This window comes from Equus asinus, chromosome 24 (genome assembly GCF_041296235.1).
Source record: "Equus asinus isolate D_3611 breed Donkey chromosome 24, EquAss-T2T_v2, whole genome shotgun sequence".
Lineage (NCBI taxonomy): Eukaryota > Metazoa > Chordata > Mammalia > Perissodactyla > Equidae > Equus > Equus asinus.
In genome coordinates, this window is record NC_091813.1 from 25,882,866 (window position 1) to 25,909,404 (window position 26,539).

Below are 26,539 nucleotides of genomic sequence, written 5' to 3' on the forward strand. Positions count from 1 at the left end.
ACGGGGATGTCCCCTTCCTCTCTCATTACTCCTTAAATCCCCTCTGTCAGACAGACTGGTCCCAGATGGAGGGCAGTCAGTAGCTTTCCTCTCCTGCTGAATCCTCCAAACACGCCCTCAAGACCTGACACATAGTAGATTCCCAAGGAGCATCTGTTCAATATTGAATGACCCGGTGGTCAGCACCATTGTTCTCTTGAATTAAGCTGCATTATATCTCCTAAAGAATCCTCATGTCTCTGAATCCCCATGATCTAACAATGTGCCAGCACTTACTACACATTCAATAAATGTGTAATAAATAAACGAATGAACGAGTGAAGTAATGCATTCATATATATTTCAGTGTTTCTTGAAAACACTTTAAGTTTTCACCCTGACACCTGGTGTGTTTACCAACTGTTGGGAATTGGCATTTCACTCAGAAATGGAATCTTGACAAATTGATGATGACTGAAATTTTTTTGGAAAACCATATCTGTGACCAGTGAGATTTTTTTAAACTTCAGGCTCCCTTAGGAGCAGAACTTTTAGGTGGCTTTGATCTCTACCATAGCTAATAAAATTTAATGGGTAAAAACCATGGTCCTCAAAGTAAGTACTCTGTTTTTAAGTATAACTACTCAATAAATGTGACTTTGAAGCATATCACTGCTCTTAAGCATTTGGATAGAACTCAGTGAACGTGCTTGTTACTCCACCTAGCCCACAGTGAGTGCTCACTGAGTACTTTGCTCATCATTTATCCGTTCCCATCCAGACCTGAATGTGGAATGTAAGAGCTGATGCCTCTGGAATTTCGAAGCAATGTCCAATTTTAGTTGAGGACAAGGATATTCCTTCCTTAGCCATCATTCAGTTACAACCCAGCTGCCAGAGACTCATAAGATGTACTTTACTTTCTTTTTCTTTTTCTTTTTCTTTTTTTTTTGACTAGGCATAGATAAGCAGATAGAAACTTCAGGCTGGGAAGGATTTTGTCTTTCCCAAACCCCAAAGCAATGTTCTCCAATTTTTTTTCTGATTGAAAACTTCTACCAGTAAAAAGTTTCTGACCAAACATTCCCAATAAATGCATACTTATTTATTCATAAACTTTATGCATGTATTACCATACTAATGTATCTACTTTTATAAAACTCATCAAAATGGGCATTTAGGGGCCAGCCCAGTGGCATAGAAGTTGGGTTCACATACTCCACTGTGGCGGCCTGGAGTTCACCAGTTTGGATCCCAGGTGTGGACCTACACACTGCTCATAAAGCCATGCTGTGGCAGCATCCCACATACAAAATAGAGGAAGATAGGCACAGATGTTAGCTCAGGGCCAATCTTCCTCACCAAAACAAATGGGAGGGGGCATTTAAAGAGGTGATACAAAAAGGAATCAAAATAGAGGTTATGTTTTCTTCCCTCCCCCCAGGGGATTGTCTGGTAACTGGCCCCTGGCTGGAGGAGCCACACTTGTTCTGGAAGGCTCCGCGGGAATGAGACTCTCCAGTGTCAGGTCACTGAGTACATGAGGCCCCCGCTTACTCATGGGCTCACTCCTTTCAATTAACCCTATCAAAAACAACTGCCTTTAAACTTTTAAGAAAAAAATAGAATTCAATGATAAACTGATGATTTAAAAGACTTTATTTCCTGTGGAACCAGCTTTTTGTGATCATGCTAAATGCTGTATTTCATTCCAAATCAAAAGAGCTAGACTGCCGATCAGACTGTCAGATAAAGAGAAAGACAACAAAGCTGCAGTATATCCTCGAAGCATGCCAAAGGGGAATGGTAAGAGAAAGGTGGGGGGTATCTCACAAGGCCATACACATTGAACAAATTAATTTTCCACTCCAGGAAATCAGCAGTCATCCACAAGGCACTTGGTGAAACATTTAAATCTTGTGGTGATAGCAAGTGCTGCAATAGCACTGGGTGTGGTTCTCCAACCTGATGTTTCCCATCAATGTGACCTGAGGGGGAAGGAACAAAAAGAGAGAGAGGAATTAGATAGACAGATAGATTGCTAATAGACAGATAATAGATAATAGGTAGATAGATGATAGATGGATAGATAGATAATAGGTAGATAATCATAGATAGGTAGGTAGATAATAGGTAGGTAGGTAGATGATAAATAGATCAATAATAGATGATAGATCGGTAGGTAGATAATAGGTAGATAGATGATAATAGATAGATAATAGATACATAGATGGTAGATAGATAAAAGATAGATAGATGACAGATAAATGATAGATAGATAATAGGTAGATAGATAGTAGATAGGTGAGTACATGATAGATAGATAGACAATAGATAGATAGATGATAGATAAGCAAAATTGAAAACAGTAAAATAAAATTGTCCATAGCCACCTGAACTAAATAAATGCTTGCTATATTTGCGTATTCTCCCTTTCAGTTGATATTTTCACTCTAAAATGTTAGATTTGCGTTGTCTAAGTGTGGTATATACTCTCTCCCAACATGCCCCTCATCACCTCTACCCCTATTCTCATCATTCTGAATAAATCCAGCCCGTACCGGCACACTTACAGGCTCTTTTGATTAAAGGGGACAAATGCAGCCCCTCCTTGCACAAATGCCCACAAAGGATAGGTCATCACACACCTCTGGCGTTAAACCCCACAGATGTGCTCTGGGACATTCCTCTGGTTAAACTGTTAGAAAGCTTCTGGGGCCCTTTAAGTTCTTACCCTGATAAATGCTTTGGCCACACAGCATGTGGCTTCTGAGGTGATGTTCTTTGGGACCAACATTGTCTTCTTGGACCTTGCTGGAGTGGGGTACGCTCTGGAGAAGCAGCAGCCCATGCACTGGTAAATCGGGACGCCCAGTTTGGAGAAGTACTTGTTTTTCTTTAGCTTGCATTCTGGGCAATCTATCACAAAAAAGGCAAAGACTGAAATAATCCAAAAATGATTCAAAAGGAAACTATGAATTTTTGCTTTTAATGGGATGGTAAATATTCTTTTTTTATTGGAAATAAAATAAATAAATACTTTTGGCTATATGGTAATCTTCATACATAATATTTACTTGTACTGATTACAGTTATTTTCATAGGAAAACAATTTTTGCAGATATGCACAGGAAATCTCAATAGCAGCAGGTCTCTCTCTACCCCAGTGCTAATAGTGAGCCTATGGTGTGCCGACAGGGAACACAAAACTTGACAACTGAAAGCTCCATGCTCACCTGAAAGGAGAATTTTGCCCAGAAGCAAAATATTTTCCTCTTTCGAATCTGCTATTGTTTTTTCCTCATAGAAACTCCAAATATTGACAGAGAAAAGTATGTCAGAATTAAGAAAGCTTGTCGACTGTAGAGAACCTGATGTTAGATCAGGCATTCATATTTACAAACTGAGATGAAAATATTACCACTTGTCTAGAGAAAAACCATAACCAATAGTAGCTCACAATTTCATAGCAGATGGAATTATATCAGCCACTATATGAGATTTTTCAAACAATATAACAAAACAAATTTACTGTGTAAAGTGGTTTTGTTTTTCTCACTTGTGAGCTGATGTGAAAATTCATCTACAAAGGCAACTTTAAAATCCTCTCAAACCTTCTGGGAAAAATGTCAAAAAAATAAAAATAAAAATAATGAGCTTAACAGAATAAGGAGAATTTTCTGATGGTAAAACTTAGTTAAAGAATAATCAGGAATCTATTTCAGATGAAAATGTACCAGCTGCTATTTAAATGGACATGTAAGATATCGTTTTCACTGTACATTTTTGGAAACTAATTTAATTTTATGTTCACAATCTTCAAGTGCCTAGATATGTACCCGGCAGCCAAGATTTATTACACATCTGAAAAGAAGGTGGAAATGTAATTAATGTAGTATTGATGTTCATCTAGAAATGTGCTTTTCTTATTACTGCAAATCCAAGTTCGGTCACACACCCTGCGTTGTAAACTCTCCATCAGGAAAGGAATGGAGAATATGCAGAAACACGGACAATGTGGCCAGGATGACAGCTGCATGTTTTCTGTAGTAATCCATGGCTCTTCTGCAAAACAGACATGGGAAAAAAAGTTACTCTAAAATTGGCTTCCCAGGCATAACAACAGCCAGTAGTTTTAACATTACTACTAATAATAGTCTTCGGTGTCTTGACCCCTCTGTTGGCAGCCCCCAACACACTGTAAAGCCATATATAAAAACACAATTTCTCTTTGGGAAAGAGGTAGGGAATTGAATCTCCCTATTTCTCACATCAACCAGTAGAATCAGGCTTATCAACAATAAATTCTGTTTTTTCAATATGTCATTCTGTTAAGAAGCCTCCATGTCCTTATTTGAAAAACATAAAACTTCAACTTGACAATGTCTAAGAATATGTACAAGGCTGGGTGGACAGATGGATGGATAGATAGATGAGCTTTTGTATGGTATATAAAATATACAAGCCTTTGAGCCCATCCTTCCGATTCCCACGTTACCATGTGGCTTTTTATTCACTGGTGGTGGGTGAGCTTTAAGGCTAACTGTCAATGCGCAGCAGTAAGTGCTGACCCAGCAACGTGGCAGGAGTAGACAGCAGAGAATGTTAATCCAAGTTTGCCTAAATGCACTTCTTGACTTATTTATACCTGTAGATACAGCTTTATCTAGCATTTTGAGTGCATGAGATGGGCTATCCAAGGTCAGCTGAGTGACTTACCATATCCAGGCATTGACCTAACTACATCTGAGAATGGGGAGACAGGAAATTGGATTGTATCCCTACATGCCCCAGAAAAATCTCATGTAAGATAAAAGAGGCAAGGTTTTATCCTCTTTTTTATTTTACTTTTATTCTTTTGGTGAGGAAGATTGGCCCTGAACTAGCATCTGTTGCCAATCTTCTTCTTTTTTCTTGAAGAAGATTGTCCCTGAGCTAATATCTGTGCTGATCCTCCTCTATTTTGCATATGGGACACTGACACAGCATGGCTTGATGAGCCATGTGTAGGTCCATGCCCAGGATATGAACCCGTAAACCCCAGGCACCAAAGCAGAGTGCACAAACTCAACCACTATGCCACCAGGCAGGCCCCTTTATCCCTACTTTTAAAGTGAAAGTGTTATGGATTCCTTTTGCTCAAACCATGAGATAAGAGAGTCAGAGCATCATTTACTAATAAAAAGACAATTAAGAACATTTAAAGAAGAATTAACATCAATTTTACAGAATCTCTCTTAGAAAATAGAAGAGGAAGAAACCATGACCAAGTCATTTTATGAGGCCAGGATTACCCTGACATCAAGACCAGACACATACAGAACAAAAGAAAACTAGAGTCCAGTATATCTTATGAAGTTAGATGTCAAGATCCTAAACAAAATAATAACAAGTTGAACCCAGTAACATATATTATACAATGCAACCAATTGGGAATAATTCACAGCATGCAAGGCTGGTTCAATATTTGAAAATCACTTAATGTCATCCATCACATCAATAGGATAAAGAAGAAAAAAGCCATATGATTACGTCAGTTGACACAGAAAAGCATTTGACAATATCCAATACTCTTTCATGGTAAAAACTCTTAGCAAACAAGAATCAAAAGAGTTTTCTCAATTTGATAAGGAGCGTTTACAAAAACCTACAGTTAACATCATACTTAATGGTGGAAAACTGAGTGTTTTCCCCTTAAGATCAGGAGTGTGGCAAGGATGTCCACTCTCACCACTCTTATTCAATATCTTACTGGAAGTTTTAGCCAGCACAATATGGCAAGAAAAAGAAATTAAAGGCATACAAATTGAAAGGGAAGAAATGGAACTATCCCTATTTGTAGATGACATGATCATCTGGTAAAAAAAAAAAAAAAAAAGGAACCTACAAAGAAGGTCCTGGAACTAATTAGTGATTTCAGCAAGATTGCATGACACAATGATCAACTGCATTTCTATATACTAAAAACAATGTCGTGAAAGAAAATTAAACCATTTACAATCACTCCAAAGAAAATACTTAAGCATAAATCTAACAAAATATGTACAAAAGCTGCATGCTGAAAATTACAAAATACTGATGCAGTAAATCAAAGAAGATTTAAATAAATGGAGAAACATCATATTCATGCTTTGGAAGACTCAATATAGTAAAAATGTCAATTCTTTCCAAAGTGACCTCAACATCTAATGAAATTCCTATCAAAATCCAAGCATAACTTTTGTAGACATAGACAAGATTATTATTATTGAAAAGCAAAGGATCTAGAACAGATCAAACAAATTTAGAAACAGAACGGGAGGAATCACTCTTCCCAGTGTGAATGCTTATTGTATATCTACAGTAATCAAAACAGTGTGATGCTGGCAGAGGGGTAGACACAAAGATCAATGGAACAGAATGGAGAACCCCAACTAGACCTACACAAATATGCCCAGCTGGCTTTTGACAAGAATGCAAAGCAATTTAACACAGGAATTTACCCTTTTCAACAATGGCTGCTGGATAAATTAGACATTGATAGGCAAAACAAAGACAACAACAAACAAAAATTCCTCAATGTAAATCTCATACCTTATATGAAAATCAACTCAAAATGGATCATAGCCTGAACTGTAAAATGTGAAACCATAAAATTTTTAGGAAAAAATTGGGGAGACCAAGGGCTACATTAAGAGTTTTTAGAGTTGATGACAAAAGTGTGATCCATAAAAGGAAAAATTTATAAATGGGACCTCATCCAAATTATGGGTTAGTCCTCTGTTAAGAGGATCAAAATACAAGATACAGACTTGGAGAAAATATTTTCAAGCCACACATCCAACAAAGGACTGGTAGCTAGAATATATAAAGAACTCTCAAAACTCAACAGAAAAAAAAATCCAACTGGAAAATGGGCATTGCACTGAAGAGGATATATAGATGGCAAATAAGCACATGAAAAGTATTCAACATCAGTCATTAGGCACATGCAAATTAAAACCACAATGAGATATTACACACCTAACAGAATAGCGAAAATAAAAAATAATAACACCAAATGCTGGCATGGATGCAGAGAAACAGGAAAATTCACACATTGCTGGTGGGCATATAAAATGGTAGAGCCACTCTGGAAAACAGTTTGGGATTTTCCTGTAAAACTAAACATGCACTGCTATATAACCCAGCAGTTGCACTTTTAGGCATTTATCTCAGAGAAATGAAAACTGTGTTCCTACAAAACTTGTATAGGAAGGTTCATAGCAGCTTTATTTATGAGTCCAAAACTGGAAACAATCCAAATGCCCTTGGCAGATGAAGGGTTATACAAACAATGGTACTTCCATACTAGAGAATACTATGTAGCAACAAAAGGAATATATTATTGATACACATGCAACTTGAATGTATCTCAAGGGCATTGTGCTGAGTGAAGGTTGCATACTGTATGATTCCATTTGTATAACACTCTTGAAATAAAATCATGGAGATGGAGAATACACTAGCAGTTTCAAGGAGTTAGTGTTAGGGAGCTGAGAGGGGTAATTGTGGCTATAAAAAGATAGTACAAGGAAGCTTTATAGTGATGGAACAGTTCTGCATCTTGATTGTGATAGTTATCACACTAGTGTACACACAGGATAAAACGGCATGGAACTACACACGGACAAACACACACAATACTAGTGAAATCTGAATAAGCTCTGAGGGTTGTACCAATGTCAATCTCCTGGTTTTCACGTTGTGCTATGGTTATGCAAGGAATCATCACTGGGGGAACTGGCTAACGGGTACCTAGGTCTTCCTTGAACATTTTTTCACAACTTTCTCTGAATCTATAATTATTCAAAAGGAAAAACGGTTTTTTTTTTTTGGGGGGGGAAAAAAGACATCTCAGGATGAGATTTAAAATTGTACGTGAGTCAGACTTGTGGTTATTTTTCATGTAGACTGACATAATAAGACCATGTTTTTGTTAGATGTTTATATCAACTCCTACGTCTTTTAAGAATAATTTGTCAGACGTAGAACTAACAGTTTATAATATAGAAAAACCGACTGCCTAAATATAGGTAAAGCTAAAACATATATATGTCATTATTTCTACCTGATATACATACTTATACACAAGTAATTATGGGCATTATTTTCCTTCATCCATGATTATCACTGAATAAATATTGTTCTAAGTCAGACATAATATTATTATTGTGATTATTTATAATTAACATTTAAATGATTTGTAAAATAGGTAAACACTCTTCCAGGGTACCATGCAAGCCATATATAAATATATATACAGCATATTTTGTATATATATACATAAATATGACTCACCAAGTATCATACACATCCACCCATATATTAAATGGGGTACAAAGACAGACATGCTGCTTTTTGATGTGGGAGTGACAAAGTCATACTGCAGAGGGAACGTAGGCTGAGAGAGATTTTTGCAGCCACCTTTGGGGTGTACAACCTGCCATTGCAGTGAAAATCTGGGGGCAATGAACAACAAGGGGACTTCTCTTTGCAGCTCCCCTGCTCTGTTTTGATCACAGAAAAAGATGCTTATAAAGTAAATTACCAGGATTGAGAAATCTGTAATCTCAGCCTGTCTATTCTATTATTGCAAGACTTCAAGGCAAAGTAGATTTTTTTTATCTCTTATATATCATGGTCTGATGCGCATGTTTGCATGTATATATACATATGCATATTCTATACTTATATGTAAAAGATTGTTCCCAAAAGACTGCAAGTGCTTGGTACAATGTGACATCCTGACCTTCGCTTGCAAAGACGCTGCCACTGCTCCCCCACTGCCAGAGAGCGAGGTTTTCGGTTTTTCTGATGCTTGTGATAGATGGGGTGACTCAACCCTACTCTCCACACCAGGAAGCCCAACTGACTCATAGCACATTTTTGAGATGACTGGCTAGGATTAGAGGCATGATTCTTTGTTAACAAAATAGATTAAATCTAACTGACTTCTAGAGGGTTAACCTAAGGCTTCACCTCATTAGCCCCATCTAACCCAGCTAACTACCAAGGACAGGAAAAGTAAGTTGCCTTCAGTGAACAGTAGCTAATGAAAGGGAACCTTGAAAGTAAAGCCTTTAAGCCCCAGCACACCACCTGGCATGAGATAGGTATTCAGTAATTGTTTGTTAACAGAGAACAGGCCTGTAAGTTTTAACATCCTGCCTGGTCCAGAGAAGATAGCAATAGCTCAGCCTTGGTGAAAGATTTGAAGGTGGAGAGTCACAAGGGAAAGTAGGATGTTCAGAATCCTGCATCCCACCCACTCCCACAGAGCAGGCCCTTGAGCTGGCTCTCTTCTACCTCCTGCCTAGCAACCACCTCTGTCTCCAGGTGGATGAATTTAAAGAGTCTGGGGTCAGTGGTCAGGAAACTGAGCTTGGAGTGGGCTTGGCTACTAGTTTTCTTTCCTCGTGTGCTCTCGTTGCAGTAAGTGGGTTTTTACCTTGCTCTTGTAACATGTGCTGAAGCCTGGGTCCAGCAGTGAGAGTCTTTCATGATCCTATGCTCTGTCCCCAACCTAAATAATCCTCCAGGTTCCCACTTCTTCCAAGTAGATGCTCAAATATTGTTCCCAGGCACTAGACTGACCTGGAAACCGATTAACACCTTCACTAATAGTTGTCTCCAAAGAGAGTGACAAAGGATGGCTGAGAAATGGGAGGTATAAACGAGTAGAGACTGTTTAATACTCCCACAATGTGCCTCAAATCCTCTTAGCCATTCTTTGATATAGATAATTCATGTTTCCTCTATCTTATAAAAAGATGACTTTTGGATAATTTGACAGGGGTTCAACATTTGTTAGGTGCCAAATTTAAGGTCCAAATTGAATGCTTGGAAGATTTAAAGACTGAATAAGTACCTGCTACATGCCAGGCACTATGCCAAGTATGGGTGACACAAATATGAATGTTTCCTGCCATCTGATCCAGACACAAAGGCAAACTACTAGAAGTTAAGGTGATCAAGGCTCTAACAAAAGCATTTGCTTTGGTAAGCTGGAGACGTGAAAACGGAGAGATGCAAAACTAATGAGAACAAAGAGCATGTGCATTTACAGCAAGAAATATATATCTCATTGTTTTGACATTTGTACAGGAGCTTCATGTATTCTGTAGTTCTCACGATTCCCCAGAAAGTCAAGGTGTGAATAGCGTAGCCCCGAAGCGCCCCAGAGGAAACAAGGCCAAGTGAAGTCACACGGTTCAGCGGCAGTATGTGGGATGAGATTCTACTTATCAGTCACTTAACAGTGTTTTGTGCCTTCACAAAATTTTAAAAGGGAACAAACTTGTTTTCCAGATGCAATGGAGAGAAAAGAAGTGAAAAAAGAGGTCTCAGAGACAAGAGAAATAAACCACACAGCTTGTACAGCCATGCTTTGCAAAACATGGGGGTTTCCATAAAGAATAGAACAAAAGATGGCCTTAAAATATTTATTTTAAAAATAAAGCAAAAGAGCAGGGAGTATTTAGAAGAAAACTGAAGGTTTCATAGAATTATAAGAATGATTTCAATTCCTTTATGGCCATTCTTGTAACAATTATATTTTGAGATATTTCTATGCTTAATTGACTAAATTTAAGGGGCTTATAACAATATGTACACTTTCTACTTTAATTGTTATTTAAAGACACTTTACAATGTTAACATAATTATGTAATTAAAATCTTGGTTTTTCCATTACCCTTCTGGTTTTTCCAGTACATCAGCATTTTTTAATTGTTTACATACTAAATGGAAAAGAAATTTTGATAAGACAAACTCTATGCACCATAAAATATTGTCTTAAATGAGAAATTCAAATGTTTTTTAAAAATAGTCAATTTCTAACACTATTGCAGCAATAAATGCTATCGGGAATAAAACATCGGATAGTGTCAATTTATCACTCAGAAAAATTAAACACCAAAGGCCAGAGAAGTTTTTTATGGAGCATTATTCTAGTAATGTAAGAATCTTTCTTGTAACTTTTAAAATTTGTACATTATATTTTATGTTTCAGCTCTTCTCATGCAATCTTTTGGCGCACCAAGTATCACTCCCATTTAAAAACACTATAGTATAAAAACATGTTTAATTTGCCTTGAAGTCTTTCAATAATAGGATAGACAGGCTGGGATTACAGATTTTTCAATCCCAGCACTTTTTACTTTATAAGCATCTTTTTCTGTGATCAAAACAAAGCAGGGGAGCTGCAAAGAGAAGCCCCCTCGTTGTTCATTGCCCCCAGGTTTTCACTGCGATGGCAGGTTATATGCCCCAAAGATGGCCACAAAATTCTCTCTCAGCCTACATTTCCTCTGCAGTATGACCTTGCCAGTCTTGCATCAAAAAGTAATGGGTCTATCTTTGTACCCCATTTGATCTAGGCGGGCCCTATGACTAGTTGGACAAATAGAAAATGGCAGGAGTAACACTGGGCCAGTTGGGGCTGTGACCCTACAGTGACCTGGCAGTTCCTGCTTCCTTTCTCTTAGAAGCCAGTTGCCATGTGAGAAGTGCTTCTCCTCTGAGACCACTGTAGGATAAGAAGTCCAAGCCACAAGGAGAGGCCCTGGAGAATGAGATGCCACATAGAGAGAGAGAAAGAGGCCAAGAAATAATGAGTGAAGGAGCCATCCTGGATGGCCAGTCCAGTTGAGCCTTAAGATGACTCCAGCCCCAGCCAGTACCTGAAGGCAAAGGCATGAGAAACCCAAGTAAAGAACTGCCCAGCTGAGTGCAGTGCAGCCACAGAACCTTGAGAGAGAATAATAACTTGCTGTTTTACCCACTAAGTTTTTGGGTAGTTTGAAGCCCAGCGATAGATAAATGATATAACTGCTCTCTCTTATAACAAAATTTCTCCTCCAGGGTTTGAGATATGGGACCACAATCTTGCCTCTCTACTTTCTCCTGGTTGGTACTTTTCCTCCGTGGGGAGTAAGTTACATAACACATATTCAGTTACTCTACCAGGGACAATGAAACAAAGTGTGAAAAATTTTGGACTTAGCGTTCTACACAATATCTGCAATACTGGATTTGGTAATAATAATAACTTACACTTTAAAAATTATACTTACCATTAATGGAGCAGTTGTATGTGCCAGATATTCTTTTAGGCACCTTGAACACGCAAAGAAATTCAATACCCATGACATCCCAGTGAGGTATTATTCTCATTTTGGCAGGTAAAGATATTCTAGAGGTGAAGTAACCTATTCAGTCACAAAATTTGCCACTGGGAGAGCCACGATTTTAGAATGTCTCTTCACAATTCCAAACTCCAAGCTCTGAACCACACTTCACTATACTGCCTTCAAATCTCTATATTTTACAATGAACTTCTTAAATAATTTTTCAGATGGTATATCCCTAAATAGGATGCTGACATCTTTTTTTAGAGCAACTTTGTGTTGTACCAGCTTAAATGTAACTTGCCATGTAATTTTTTATCTTACGTATTTATCTAACTTCGCTTTCTTCAGAACAGCCTTAAGGAAGTCATTTCATTTGGATACAGAGGCATTTATAGCTGATCAAGTTGGGAGGACTGGAGTCTGGTTGGTGGGGAGTGGGGAAAAGAGGAGAAGCATTTGCTTTCCCACACACGCCCTTGCATAATTCTCTTTACGTTTCTGTGAGGAAAGCATTATTATGGCACCTATTTCATAGACTACCAAACTACACTCAGAGAAGTAAAAGGGTTTGCCAAGGGCACCTGAACAGTGGTCTGATCCTAAAATAGTGCCCTTCCATCTTTACCACCCCTGCAGCCTAGAGGCACACAGTTAATCCATTTCCTCCTTTAGGACACTGATCCACACTTGGATCATGCTGTTACCTCTGTCTTTTCTAATCTCATTCCTAATATTGCCCTTGATTCCACTCCCGGTCCAGCCTAAATCCCTTCTCTCTCCCTTTCTCTCTCTCTCTCACCATCTCTCTCAATTAGACCTCAGATTAAGGATGCTAGAGCACTTCTACAATGTTATCTCTGAATCTGAAGAACCAAAGAATTACTGGATTACTTTGTGCAACATTACAAGGGTAATGCTGAAACGTTACAGACCAACACTAGAATTTGCAAGGATTATAAATCCGATAGCAAACTGCTATCGGATTTACAATCTGTAAAAATGGAAGTTTGGGAGCCGGTCCCATGGCAGAGTGGTTACGTTCGTGCTCTCTGCTTCAGCGGCCCAGGGTTTCCCCGATTTGGATTCTGGGTGAGGACATAGCACGGATCATCAAGCCATGCTGAGGTGGCATCCCACATACCACAATTAGAAGGACCCACAGCTAAAATATGCAACTATGTACTGGGGGGATTTGGGGAGAAAAAGCAGAAGAAAAAAAAAAAAAGAAGATTGGCAACAGGTGTTAGGTCAGGTGCCAATCTTTAAAAAGAAAAAAAAAAATAGAAGCTTGGTGCTGTAGGTCATGCTGTTCTCAATGGAAATATCAATTATTCCTGTACATTTCCTCTCTGTGAAAGCAAATTATCTGGATCTACTTTTGAATAAGATGCATGTTACTTTCTAATTTTACTGTTTCTATTTGCCAGTCTTACTTTGAGTTTTCACGTAAATTTGAGTCCCACATGAAAAAGAAATGTACAATGAAACTGAAAATCCGTTCTGGAATGTAATCAATTGCTTTTCTAGCATTGGTCATATGCTGCACTTTTCAGCAGGAAATGGTAAGAAATATGACTCAAAACTTAAACAACTCTATTACTGTAAAAGGAAATAAGAAACTTAAACCAAGACCAAAGTTAAAGTTGAAATGAAAAAACATAAATTTTTCACAAATGATTGTTCTTATCTTTCTAAAATAGTTCAAGACTATAGCAAAGTATTTCAATGAAATTTCAGTGACCAATATTTTGAATAATTGAATTGGTGTTAAGTAATTATTTAGAAAGCATCTTCAGAAACTTAAAAATATTCCTCTGTTCTAATGTAAAATATCTTACTTTTGAGTAGAAAAGGAATGTAGAACTTAGGAAAGAAAAGTTCCTATGGAGTTTCTGTATTCCCAAGGGACTCACATAATGTCAGCCCATAATTCTACCATGAGCCCGAAGCCTGTTCAACACTAAGAAGGAGGGACAAAAAGAGCACTTTTATTTTCTGCTCTTAATTTCCCAACCAGCTGCCATTTCAACTAGTGCTGATGCAAATATAACTAAGGTTAGCAAGGGTTTCCAGAAATTCCAGTTGGAACAAACCAACCGGACTTAAGGAAGCGATTTAGAATTGCAAGGTCACCAGGAATAGTTGGAGAAGTACTATTAACTCTTACTTTTGTAGCATTTTATGAAAGTAAAAATGGAAATGATGTTGTTCAAGAGACTTCAGTGTTGCTATTCAAGTCCACTCAAGGACATCTATTCAAAAATATCAGAAGCTATGGTCGTTCAGCTGGACAGCTGAGCTGCTTTGTCACCGGCCAGCTTGAAGGTATAGCTACGAATCATGTAAAAACTGTAAATAGAACAATATCAGCAACATACATAATGTCTACTCGCCCTCTGTCTGACTCTCGGAAGTCACTCAAAAGAATGCCTTTCAAATGACATCCAATATTTCCTAAGGAAAGTTTTTAGATACTGACAGGCACTCACGCATCTCAGCAGGAGACATTTGGTTTCTGGCTTCTGTTAGATAACATCTTAGCCTGTGATCACAGACCACAATTCTGCAGACTTCCTCCCAATTCAATCGTGAGTGCTGAAAAGAGAATGTGTAAATGCCTGTCTTTCTTCTTACTAAGGTTTATGCACAGCTCCCCTATATTCTCAAATATTTCACTCATCACTCAGTTAAAATCCCAAAAGTTGTCTCATTCATATTACCTTCCTCTGGACTTTTTGTAGGATGTGTTCAGAGCAGTTGACTGTGGCTCTGAAGAGGGATTCTAGCTTCGTCTTGTGATTTCTCAGTAACTGAGGTTAACACTGTCCTCACCTATCTTTTATACCAGCAGAGTGATAAGAACTGCATGTTCCCACCTGCGTCTAAGCCCAGGGATCAACAGTAAATTCCATCCAGTGATTGAATGGTACTTCATGTAATTATATGACATCAATTTGATCTTATCTTGTTTCAACTCTTAGATCATTTTTTGTTTTGAGCCATTTTCAGGCGGTGGTGACCACAAGGTCAGCCTATGAAACAAGAGCACGCTGTCATTTTCTACGTAATTTTATCGAGATTTACACACAACATCCTGAAAGTTGACTCTTTCCTATAAACAAGACCCTTTGAGTATCACATTTAATTAGCTAAGTACCTGATATTTACTTATTCAGGGGAAGAGCTGTAAATTTCAGATAATAGATATAGAACATTTCCAGGCTTACAACATTGTTCCAGCAGGAAGCAGGAAAATAAGACACATGCCCATTTAGACTTTTCTAAAATTAAATGAGCATTTGGATTTAATAAGGATGCACGGAAAAGGTATGAGGTGGTTCTGAGGACTGATTGGTTCTCAATATTTGTGACTTTTGGGGTTTTTTTCTCATTTCACTTTAGTAAGCTCAGTTTCTTCCTAAACAGAAAATACATGTGTTAAGAATTGCCTGCTGTGGGACACTTAATTTTAAGATTGCCAACACAGTATCTCCCTAAAACCCACCCAGCTCCTCAGATTACGACTGTGGCTGCTTTTATCCACACAGAGATTGTGATCCTAAAAAGGCTCCTGTCTCCATCTACTCTGCTCAGTGCATTTCTGTAGGAACTGGCTTAGAAACTACCAACAACCTCCCAAGAGGAGAGCTGAGAAGGCCCCTGTGATACAAAAAGTAACTCTTGTGTAACAACGGAAGAAACTGACCAAAGAAAGCCAAGTTGTCTGTCATTTATTAGCTGTACTAAGTTGATTTGCTTCCATTTTTACACCTTTTCAGATTTCCATTATCTCCTTCCAATGGTTTCTCTCAATATCTACTCTTTCCAGTCACCTTTTCCTGGTGACAATTGATGTCACCATTATTCATGAGTTTCTATCACTCAAATCTCAAAGGATTGGCAGTATATCTTCAAAGTAGCAGACTTATTTTGGAAATCTGGAGCCTTCGAAGTTTCAGGGGAAGGAAACTTTGAGGTCTTATGGAAAAATTCCTTTTCCTCCCCCCTCCCTCCCAGTCAGGCATTTCACTCTCCTTTATTCTTTTCTCTTCCCTCTCCTGGCCCTTCTCTCAATCCTTCTTTCTTTTTTTATCTGGTTGATTAAGTAGAAATGATCTTTCTTGTGTGCTCTTACTATTCTTATTTGGTTTATGATTTAGTAAGAGGTTTTATTTTTATTTCATATGTTCCTATGTAAGAATTAAAAATATTAGGGGATTCAAATGAATGTTTTTAGAGTGTTTTTAAAATTTACAGTATTTTTGTATTTTTTTATACATGATACGACAAAATAAATTATACAAAAGAGTAGTCAAAACAGTCCCCTCCACACATGTGTGACCTCTCCCCGTCTCCAGACTCCCAACTTCCCCACTCAGGGGTAACACTTCCAACTTCTTATATATAACAGAAAATACATGTGTTAAGAATTGCCTGCTGACTTTTGTCTGTGCACATGCATAAGTAAATTATAAGTGACTCCCCATCCTTGTCCACGTATTCTCCTTAAAATGATCAACAGGATACAGTAGTCCCCCATTATCCATGAGGGATACATTGCAAGACCCCCAGTGGATGCCTGAAACCATGGATAGTACTGAACCCTATGTATACTATGTTTTCTCCTATACATACCAGTGATAAAGTTTAATTTATAATTAGGCACAATAAGAGATTAATAACAATAACTTCTCTTTGGCATGTTTGAATTGCCAGCATCACTACTCTTACACTTTGGGGCCATTATTTAGTAAAATAAGGGTTACTTGAACACAAACACTGCGATACCCTGCCCGTCAATCTGATAACTGAACAGCTACTTAGTGACTGACGCACAGTATGCTGGACAAAGGGATGATTCACATCCTGGGTGGGATGGTATGAGATGGTGTAAGATTTCATCACGCTACTCAGAATGACATACAATTTAAAACTTATGAATTGTTTATTTCTGAAATTTTCCATTTAATATTTTTGGACTGCAATTACCCATGGGTAACTGAAACCTCAAAACTTGAAACTGTGGAGAAGGGGGGACTACTGTACAAAAAATTGGAGGAAACTCTGCATTTGTGTTCGTAGTTTAGAGAAATTGTCTTTATTAATATAGTACAAATTATACTTCTTTATACTTTCTAAAATGAGTCTATATTACTTTTCATTATAATTGAGGAAATTAATTTTTAGTTAATTTGAGAAATATAATTTTTAATTGTAATTGGCTAAAGTACTGTTAAAAAAGAAGCAACAGGCCCAAAATGGAGTCATTTGCCCCCCACAGCAATAAACCAAAACTTAATTGCAGTTTCAATCCCTCCCAGAAATGTGACCTTTAAAACAGTCAATCTGAAATTTCCTGATAATCTGAACTATAAAATCTCTGCTGTTTCCTTCCCCTCGAAATAAGATGACCTCACCTGAAGCAATCCTTTCTTTTCCTTTGCTAATAAATTCCTTGCCCCACCGTCCTTCCAATAAAAACTTTCCACTTGTACATCTACTCAGAGTATCTCTCTGCTTGCCGGGGGAGATGCCATGTGATCGAATCGTTGAATAAAGACAATTAGATCTTCAAATTCAGTCGATTGAATTCTGTTTTTTTTTTTTTTAACAGTACTGTTAACAAAAAGATGTTTTTATATAGCTGCTTTCGTGTATTCCTGACCCTTCTATCCCATACCTGATAGCCCTGTTTTCCTCCATCTTAGGTAACTGGTGGGGCTGGTAGGTGAGAGAACTAAAACACTCCTCACTCATTACAGTTCCCTCCCAGGTGCTAAAGTTTGGAGTGCCCATTACCAAGAAGGTAGACTGGCTGAAGACACTGGGATGACGGCAACCAACCAGCCAGCTTCACAGATGAAGTCCTCAGAGCACGTCATGCCACAGAGGGTGTGCAGGAACGCCTTTGCCTGGCAGTATGACACAGTGAAGTACACGTAGACTATGTCAAATGAATGAACTTTTCCTAATGAAGTTTCGTTGTTTTTTCTTTTTGTGGAAGATTAGCCCTGAGCTAACATCTGCTGCCAATCCTCCTCTTTTTGCTGAGGAAGACTGGCCCTGAGCTAACATCCATGCCCATCTTCCTCTACTTTATATGTGGGACGCCTACCACAGCATGGCTTACCAAGCAGTGCCATGTCCACACCCGGGATCCGAACTAGCGAACCCCAGGCCGCCAAAGTGGAACATGCTCACTTAACCACTACACCACTGGGCCAGCCCCCCCAATGAAGTTTTGTCACTTACACACTGAATTTTTTAAAATAACCATCTTTGTAAATGTTTCATATGCTCAGTTGATTTGTTTTATTAAACATAATTCGATCTTTCTAATAGCAAAGTCTGATTATCACAAACATTTTGCTGTAATCAGAAGAACAGCTGAGGTATGTAAAACCCTTGTTTTTTCAAGTAGCTTTTTCTTCAGTAATTTCAGTGACACAGTACATGATTTTAAATTTTCAAGCAAAACAAGAGTATACATACTGAAAAATAAGCCTTCCTCCTACCCCAAAATCTTCACTTCCATTCCCAAAGGTATCCATTTTTAACAATTTCTTAATGTTTCCAGAAATTGTCTAGTATATGCACACATTTTCTGGGGTTTTGCTGAAAATGAATAGAAACATAATATACACATTGTTTAATATCTTGCCTTCTTTCCTCTTTTTAAGTGTAACAATGTATCTTGGTGGGTTTTTCCATATCCAAATATGCAGGTCTAATCATATTTTTTAATTTTCTTTTGTTTAAAGATTGGCACCTGAGCTAACATCTGTTGCCAATCTTCTTTTGCTTTTTTCTTCCTATCTCCAAAGCCCCCAGTATATTGTAGTTGTAGGTCCTTCTGGCTGTGCTATGTGGGACAATGCCTCAGCATGTATTGATGAGCGGTGCTATGTCTGCGCCCAGAATCCAAACCGGTGAAACCCTGAGCCACTGAAGCAGAGTGTGCAAACTTAACTGCTTGGCCACGGGGCGGGCCCCCCATGGTTTTTAAACAGTACAAAGTATAATGGATCATTAATTCTTTAACCAGTCCTCTATTAATGATCATTTCCAGTTTTTTTTTTTACTATTACAAACAATGCTGTAATTATCATCCCAGTTCTGGTTACATGTACAATTATAGCTCTAGGATACATGCAGGATCAAAGACTATGTGTATTTTAAACTTGTATAGGGTTTGCTCAAGTGCTCTTCTCTACCCCTCAAAGACAATGTGATGAAATATGTTAATTTTTGTGAAATAGATCAAAAATAGTATCTTATTTTCATTTGCATTAATATAATTTTGCTCAGAATTGAATATCATCTCATAAATTATAGGTCATTTATGAATTATTTTTCTGTGAGCTGCCTATTTAAAAATCTTTCTCAAGTTATTTTATTTTTAATTTTAAGCTTGACTTTTGACTCATATATTTTTGTTATACTATAGTTTTTATTTAGTCAAATATGTCTATCACTAACTTTAGGCTTGTTGGTTTTATGCATGGCCAAGATACTAAAAAGAAGTATTTGTATTTTATTCTAGCATGTATACAGCTTTATTTATTTTTAGCTTAGATCTTTAATTCATCTGTAATTCATTTGGAGGTGAGGAGTGAAGTAGAAATTCAGCTTCTTTTTAAATCTAAATGGAAAGCCCATTGGTTATAACACCATGTAGGGAATAATCAATCTTTTTTTTTCTTGACTAATCTGAAATGCTACTAAACTCCCAAATATTTTGAGGTCTAGTTTGGTTTCTATATTCTGGTTCTTATTAATAAAAAATATTCAATAAATGATAAATGTTTTAAATTTGCTAAAATCATTAAGTATTAGATTTAATTATTTAGTGTCTATCTATCAACTGTATCAACCAAAGTGCATGAATAAAGAGAAATAAGACCTAAATCAGATCCTTAGGTGCTAACCATCTGATTCCTATAAGTTAGAAGTACTGAGATTTTCCCTCAACATTCTCTTTGACTTGTCATGAGGCTGGCAGGAGGAAGAACTATTCCGTTACCCTCTGGGCTCTTCTGGCTGGTCTAAGAATTAAATTGACATGAGAAAGAATAACAGGAGAAAATCAAACAAAATTTAAAACATGTATACATGAGAGAAACCCAGGAAAGTGGAGTAACTTGCCAAAATGGCTGAAGCATCACCGTAAATATCATCTTCAGTCAAAGACAAAGGAAGATGTTGGCGGTAGTGATTTGGGACTTCAAAGAGGAGGAAGGCAATTCATGTGGAGCTGGAAAAGCAAATGTTTGGTAAATGGGTGTCTGCCATACCTTGCAAAGACAATGGCACATGAGGGGACTTCGATTAGATGGGCCTAGCTAGGCTCCTCTCTGTCTGCCACACCTAGTTTATACTACACTATAGTTCCTTATGATATTATCTCCTTCCTGGGATAGGCCTTCTATCTTAAATTCTTTTAGGCAATTAGGGGGAAGATCAAACTTTCTTTCTGAATCTTTTGTTCTTAAAAATAATCAAGCCAAAGAGATACATTTTGGGGTGGCAAATTCTGATCCCCTACATTATAATACCATGTAAGGAATAATCACTCGTTTTTTTCTTGACTAATTTGAAATGCTATTAAGTTTCCAAACATTTTGGGGTCTAGTGTGGTTTCTGTATTTTGATTCATATTAATAAAAAATGTTCAGTAAATGTTTTAAATTTGTTAAGATCATTAAGTATTAGATTTAATTGTTTAGTGCCTACCTACTAAGTGTACCATCCAAAGTGCATTACCAAAGAGAAATTAGACATAAGTCATATCCTTTAGGTGCTAGCAATCTGTTCATTATAAATTAGAAGTATTAGGATTTTCCCTCAACATTCTCTTGGACTTGGCACAAGGCTGCTGAGACAGAACCCTGATTTCCTAACCTCCACTTGACTCTTTAATGCTGCATAGCTGTGTTTTTGCAGTATGTCCCATGTTTCATCTAAATCGAAATCACCAGGCTGTTTAACATAGCAAAAACAGATTGGCTAGGTCCAAACTGAGGCCTACTGTGTTACCCAACCAGGTTCGTTTTTGCCTGCAGCCCAGAAAGCCAAATACCAAGATGATGAGATTGCAGCAGAGAGAGGGTTTAATCACAAGGCAGCCATGTGAGGAAACAAGACCCTGAGCCTCGAATTCTCTTCCCCAAAAATAGAGACTCAGGGATATTTATAGGATGAGGGCAAGGTGGTCTGAAATGTGGAGAGAGGAGATTGGAGGTGAGGAGAGGTGAGATGACTGATGATCTGCGCAAGCGTAGTCAGACTTCATTCCTCTTCATAAGACCCATGTTCACAAAATGGTGGCATTAGCATGATCTGAGAGTGGAGTTTTTAGCCTATTGACGTCAAAAGGTCGCCTATCGAACTTCTCCGCGGGCTCAGTTGATGAGTTGGCGATCTCAACTGGCCTGAAGTGGACAAGGAGTTCTAATTCCTGAAAAACAACTCACATACCCATGACCATGGTGACCCAGGCTCCAGGGAGATGTTGTCTACAGGAGCCTTGTGGGAGTCAGCATAGCATAGCGCCTAAGCAGCACAGATAACAATGGGTGGGTTAAACAGCTAAAGGCTATAATCAGTAATGGCAAAAAGGAAAAAAAACTTTAGTTCCTAGCTATTTAATCATCAATGGCTAACTTTCTGCCTGTTTCAACTGGATCAAAATCTCTGTCAGTTGAGCTGAGAAATTCGTATTTTATATTCCAAAGCTTGAGAGCCATGACTGGACAGCATTGTTTAGTAAGCCAGAAATCTCATTAAGGAGCAATATGGTTTGTTTTCATCTTCAGTTGCCCCTGTAGCACAACTAAGTTGAAAATGGTGAAGTCATTTGTTCAGCTCTGTGAGCCTCCACTCCACACAAATGGCTGAAACACCCAGCCACGGGAATCTACGAGAAAGACGGCCCAAAGCACCAAACAACTCCACAGCGGTCACAGACACAGAACCGGCCGCAGACAGTTTCTTGGTTGAGATAAGGTTTTTAATCAGCAGCAGCAAGTATGTGACTGACAGTCTGAAAGAACAACCTGCGACGTGATGTCTAACACATGCGGCAGGAACAAAATCTCCTCCGAACTGATGGACAGACGCAGGCCAATTTGACACACGCAAATCAGTCAGGAATATTCTCTACTATTTCAGTCAAAATGGCATGGCCTAATCAGTAATGCAAACATCCTGTTTCTCAGGCTAACAATCTCTGTCACTTGAACCCTCAGAGAGATAAAGAAATTGCTGGTACAATAATGCGTAATCTTCTTCTAGTCTGAAATGTTAATAGACCAGGCAAGCAAGGCTGCGAAGAGAGGGAGGCCAATCTCACAGGTGAAAAGTCATTTGTTTAACATTTTCCCATTTCTTTTTGCTTTGCACATATCTCCTCCCACTTCCATTTCAGAAAGCTTTTGGTTATAGGCTATCAATGAAAAGCTTCACAGGAGAAATGGGTTTTGTGCAAGAACCAAAAAAAAAGCAATTGTAGTGATAGAGTGGTTCAGTTGTGCTTATAGTGCAGTAGGAGAGGGGAGAAGATGAAGCCCAAAGGAATTCTCTACCCTAATTTTGCAGGGGAAGTCTTAGGAGACATTAGATCCACATTTTTTTTAGATCTAATTTTTTTTTTTTTTTTGGTCTAAAGCATCTCTGTCCTAGAGGGCTTAGCTATTTTGCTGTGAGAGATAAGGGAGCTACATTCCGAAAACTGTGCATTTTCCCTCTGTGCCTGTACAAATGGCCATGGGCAGCTTTAGAGACAGTGAAGAACTTGGTGGGAGGGAATCCGAGCCACTTTAAGTAAAGGAGATTTCCTTTGGATGATGATTTTGGTGCGGGTCACAGGGATCCCATGGTTCCTACAAGAAGCAGGGGGCGGCATTGCCAGTTGTCCTGGCCTAAAATCTTGGCTGCTATTCAATGAAAAATATGTTTAAGGGGAAAGTAGGAGACCTTGTCGCAAACATTATCCTGACACCCTCTCCCTACATACCCAACCACCCATACCCCCTGAGCTCTAGCTGAATTGGAGAGTTTTTGAAGGATTCTGTCTAACCTCAGCCTCTAAATGCTGCCCAAGCCTCATTTGGGCTGATCAAGCCCCAGTCATTGTCCAGACAGTGCGAGACTCTGCTTCTTACAAAGGTGCCTCCATGTTTCTCCAGCATTTTGGAGGCAGTATGAATCAGCCATCACCCGCCAGCCCCTGTCCACACCCATACATTTCCAACGCTCACATCTCCAGAATAAATGTACTTTCTGGGATTTGGGGACGCCATGGGAGTCAGGACTAAAGGTCCCCCCACTTCATTTATCTCTATACCTGATCAGATTCCATAGGAGTTGTTTTAATGTGAGTCACTCTGTGAAACATTAAAGCTGGGTTCCAGGAAAAAAAAGAAGAACAAGAAAGAAGTAGAAGAGTGAGATGTAAAGAATATGAATATACCTGAAAATTGTCAAAGGAAAAGAACATCATAAAATATAGCACGAGAGTTGTTGATCAAGAGATGGAGAGAAACCAGCATGGAAACTGACTCCTAGAGTTTAGAGAATTGAGACAATCCAGTCACTATTTGAGTATGTGGCTCCTCCTACTCCCTACCCATCTCTCCCTACCAGCCAAATACTGTATTTTTAAAAACTAGTTTTCTTTTGAGAATTATTTATGTCCATTGACATAGAGACATTCTAGATGCAACCCCAGAAATAGGGTTGGAAGCTCTGGCCTCGAGCACAAAGCACTTAACCACTACACCACCAGGCCGGCCCTGGAAATTTTTTATATTTTGAGTATAGTGGTGGTTACATGACTGCATATTTTCATCAATACTCAAACCACACATATGGAAAGGATGCATTTTTACTGTATGTAGATCATGCATCACTAAACCTGACTTTTAAAAAATAATAAAAATATAAATGGGAAGGGCATTCCATTCAGAGGTAACAGCAAGAGAAAAGGTAAGGAAGTCTGACAGTATGGTACATGAAAGAGACTACAACAGTTCAATATTATAAGAGCATGACATTCAAAGCAAGGAGTGGCAGTGATGGAGTCCTGAGCTTTTCACCTGGATCTCCAGCTTTCACCTCAAACTCAATACATCCAACACGAAAGCCTGCACTTCTCTCTCCGGAAAAGTACCATCTTGCTTGTTGGTGATGTCACTTTCCTAGTCACTGAAACTCTAAAGCTAGAGTCATTCTTGACTGTTCCCCTTACCTGTCCTGCCAAATCGCTGCTAGTCTCTTGTAATGCCATGGGTTTTGTGGGTTTGGCAGTGGCAGCCATGGCACATGATGACGGTAATGGTTTTCTATTTTTCTCATATACCATTCTTTCTTACCCCACTGCTCTATAGTTCAGACTTTTATTTCTTCTCATCAGCAGTGGCATGGCAGCCCTCTCACTGATCTTTGTGCATCTGGGCACTCTCCCTTCTTGCCGGATGAGTCTTCTGAAAACACCAACCTCATCCCACCAAAGTTTTGATGTCCTAATCAAAAATTGCTCCAAAGTCCTTGTCAATGAAAAGACCCTCTCCACTCAGTCCTAATCTACTTTTAAATTTATTCCTCAATACGCCAGGTCAACAACCTGCTTCAGAGCCAGCCAGCTCGTGTTGTTCATTTCCAGCCGCGTGCATTTTCTTCAAGACAGATCTTACAGTTCTGTCTGAAGTATCCTCTCCTTTCCTCTACACATATTTAAATCCTCCTCTTCTACCATGACCCAGCACAAGTCCTACCTCCCCACTCTCACCTCTCACTCTCAAGTTGTACTTTCTTCCTTCTCCAATTTCTGCAGCACCTAGTGTTCCACCCATTTGGGGGGTTGGTGGTTATTTTGATAACGGTAGCTTGTATTTCTACAGCCCTTGAAAGATTTCAAAGCACCTTCCTATTCATCAGCTGATTTGAAGTCTTCTCAACAAACCTGTGAGACTATTCCTATTTCAAAGACAGAAAGGCTGAGGCTCTATTATGCACAGTGACTTTCCTAAGGTCACACCGCTAAGGAGAAGATCTCCAATACATTTTTAAGATAAACAAATGAAGACAAAGTCAGAATATTAACTTAGCAATCAAGAGAAAGAGGCAGGACTGTTTTTAATGGAGAAGAAACTATTTGAAGCCAGAAACAGACTACGCAAAGTCAGAATTTGACCATGGTTACATTCATATAGACACACTGTCTGCTTGGCTTTTGTGAGACTGGTAAAATACAGTAAAGGGCAGAATTCAATCTAGACAGTTCAACAGATAAATTTTTCAAAAGCTTAGAACTGGGAAACTGTACCTTCAGCAAGCCTTATTTCTACTTTTGCAACCACTGGAGCTGACTGTGTGGCAGAGTTAACTGCTGTGTAAAATGCGAAATTAAAATTACAAGCTCTGATGCATATTTTTAGAGAAGAGAAACAATTAAAATTAAATGTAGCTCAAAATCCAGTTCGTAAAGTTGGCATTTAAATTGGCTCTTTAATTAGAAAAATTCTATATGATTAAAGTAGTCACTTGAAAATGTCTTTCAAAGTAAACCATTCTCGTACGCTCCAGTTCTTAGGCGATCTACCTCACTTGGTCTTTGTGTCACCCTCTGGGACTGCAGTTTGAGTTAAGGAGCTCCTGGACTAATTCTTTAGAAAGAAGCTTGTCAGAGCAAAAGCAGGAAGTGAATCTGATTTGACAATAAAATACACTAAGCCTTGCAAGACTATCAGCTATCTTCAGCGTAGAAAGGAGCGTAGGGAGAAATCTTTTTAGGGAGGCCCCTATCGTACAGTCTGAGTCATTGGGTGGGTGACTACGTTAGAGGGCATTGATGAATCAGAGAATTCTTGAGGTTGTGCTCCTGACCGAAAACATTTTTTAAACAAAGGACACATTTTTTAAAAGCCGTTACACGCGATCATAGGAAGGTCTTTGAGAAAGGATATCCAGTTCATTACATCTTTTCCATTTAGAACTAGACCAAAACCATGACCAGCAGTAAGAATCCAAACAGTTTTTAAAACTCCCCATGGCAGAAACTGGCTAGATATTCACCAGATACATTTCCTCTTCCTATGCACCCAGATAAACTATATTTCCCCACTCACTTGCCCTTAGAAGTGGGGCCATATGACCAGTTCTTGTGAATGATATGTGAGAAGGGATGTGCCACTGCCCCACCAAGGCAGTTAGGAGGGCTGCACCTTCCCCACGTGCTCTCTCTTTCCCCCTGTCTGCTACCTGGATGATGCCAGGGTACCTTTGAGGTGACACACTGGAGAGAGCAGAGCCACAGCATGGAAGGAGCTGATCTTTAAAGGACTGTGCACAGAAGACCTTTCCCACACAATGAAATGCTCAGCCCCACCTCCCACCACTGACTGCATTGA

At 38.7% G+C, this 26,539-nt stretch overlaps 1 protein-coding gene across 1 annotated transcript; it reads right to left on the bottom strand.

The window, feature by feature from the left end:
• Positions 1–1,620: 1,620 nt before the first annotated feature.
• On the bottom strand, positions 1,621–15,048 carry CGA (glycoprotein hormones, alpha polypeptide). Its single transcript, XM_070496795.1, has 4 exons — positions 14,852–15,048; positions 3,938–4,044; positions 2,714–2,898; positions 1,621–1,967 (listed from the first exon to the last, which is right to left on the bottom strand). The coding sequence occupies exons 2-4, from the start codon at positions 4,035–4,037 to the stop codon at positions 1,890–1,892; spliced, it is 363 nt and encodes a 120-aa protein (XP_070352896.1). The 5' UTR covers positions 4,038–4,044; positions 14,852–15,048; the 3' UTR covers positions 1,621–1,889.
• Positions 15,049–26,539: the final 11,491 nt, after the last annotated feature.

Bases quoted from the DNA above. Each gene is read 5' to 3' on its own strand.
- CGA (XM_070496795.1), bottom strand. From the start codon at position 4,037: ATGGATTACTACAGAAAACATGCAGCTGTCATCCTGGCCACATTGTCC. The intron at 2,899-3,937 runs GTGTGTGACCGA...TTTTTGTGATAG, and splicing joins TGGAGAGTTTACAACGCAGG to ATTGCCCAGAATGCAAGCTA. The intron at 1,968-2,713 runs GTAAGAACTTAA...CTTCCCCCTCAG, and splicing joins TGGCCAAAGCATTTATCAGG to GTCACATTGATGGGAAACAT.